General features: G+C 36.5%; 1 protein-coding gene across 1 annotated transcript in view; it reads left to right on the top strand.

Moving 5' to 3' along the window:
- Oxsr1 (oxidative stress responsive kinase 1) overlaps positions 1 to 802 on the top strand; it is a gene marked incomplete at its 3' end in the record, with an annotated part of 116,643 nt that overhangs the window by 90,073 nt on the left and 25,768 nt on the right. The window contains exon 8 of the mRNA XM_017801464.2: positions 385 to 518. Coding sequence (XP_017656953.1) covers positions 385 to 518 — 134 coding nt within the window. The remainder of the gene's footprint in view (positions 1 to 384; positions 519 to 802) is intronic.

Genomic DNA, 802 nt, shown 5'->3' with positions numbered 1-802 from the left:
GAATTACAGGCATAGGCCACCATACCAAGCTGTTTTTTTGGTCTTTTTGAGACAGGGTCTCCCTGTAGCCCCAGCTGTCCTGGAAGTCGCTATGTAGACCAGGCTGACCTTGAACTCACAGAGATCTGCCTGCCTCTGCCTCCCAAGTGCTGGGATTAAAGGTGTGTGCCACCGTATACCAAGCTTTTTTTATGTGGGTTCTGAAGGATTGAACTCTGAACTTAGGTCCTCATGCTTGCACAGAAAGCACTTTACCAACTGAGCCATCTCCTGAGCCCCTAGATGTGACGTTTTAGAAAATGAATTTTGTTTGTGTGTTGGGAAGCTTCACCCATACTGAGTTCATCAGAGTTTTGAAAATCACTGTATTGAAAATTCTTACAGGTTTTAATGCTGACACTCCAGAATGATCCTCCATCTTTGGAAACTGGTGTTCAAGATAAAGAAATGCTGAAAAAATATGGAAAATCATTTAGAAAAATGATTTCATTGTGTCTTCAAAAGGACCCAGAGAAAAGGTAAAATATGGGTTAAATATGACTTGTCTCTTTTTCTGATATATAAACCATTTGTGGGAAACCCTAAGAATCACATACATATATGCACAGGTAATTATATACATATTCTACAAATGAATGAAATACAAACTTTTGAAAAAGTTTACGAAGACCATTATACAAGATTGGAAGTAACTCGTTGATTTCTGTGTTCTTTTTTGTATAGAGTATATCTTAAGTTGTTCAAGTATTTCCTGGTTAATTTCTTAAAAATACAAAATTATTTATTGTGAATTCTGTATTAA

Source organism: Nannospalax galili, unplaced genomic scaffold (genome assembly GCF_000622305.1).
Source record: "Nannospalax galili isolate Female #2095 unplaced genomic scaffold, S.galili_v1.0 scaffold1263, whole genome shotgun sequence".
Lineage (NCBI taxonomy): Eukaryota > Metazoa > Chordata > Mammalia > Rodentia > Spalacidae > Nannospalax > Nannospalax galili.
This window is presented reverse-complemented; position numbering and strand designations above follow the sequence as displayed.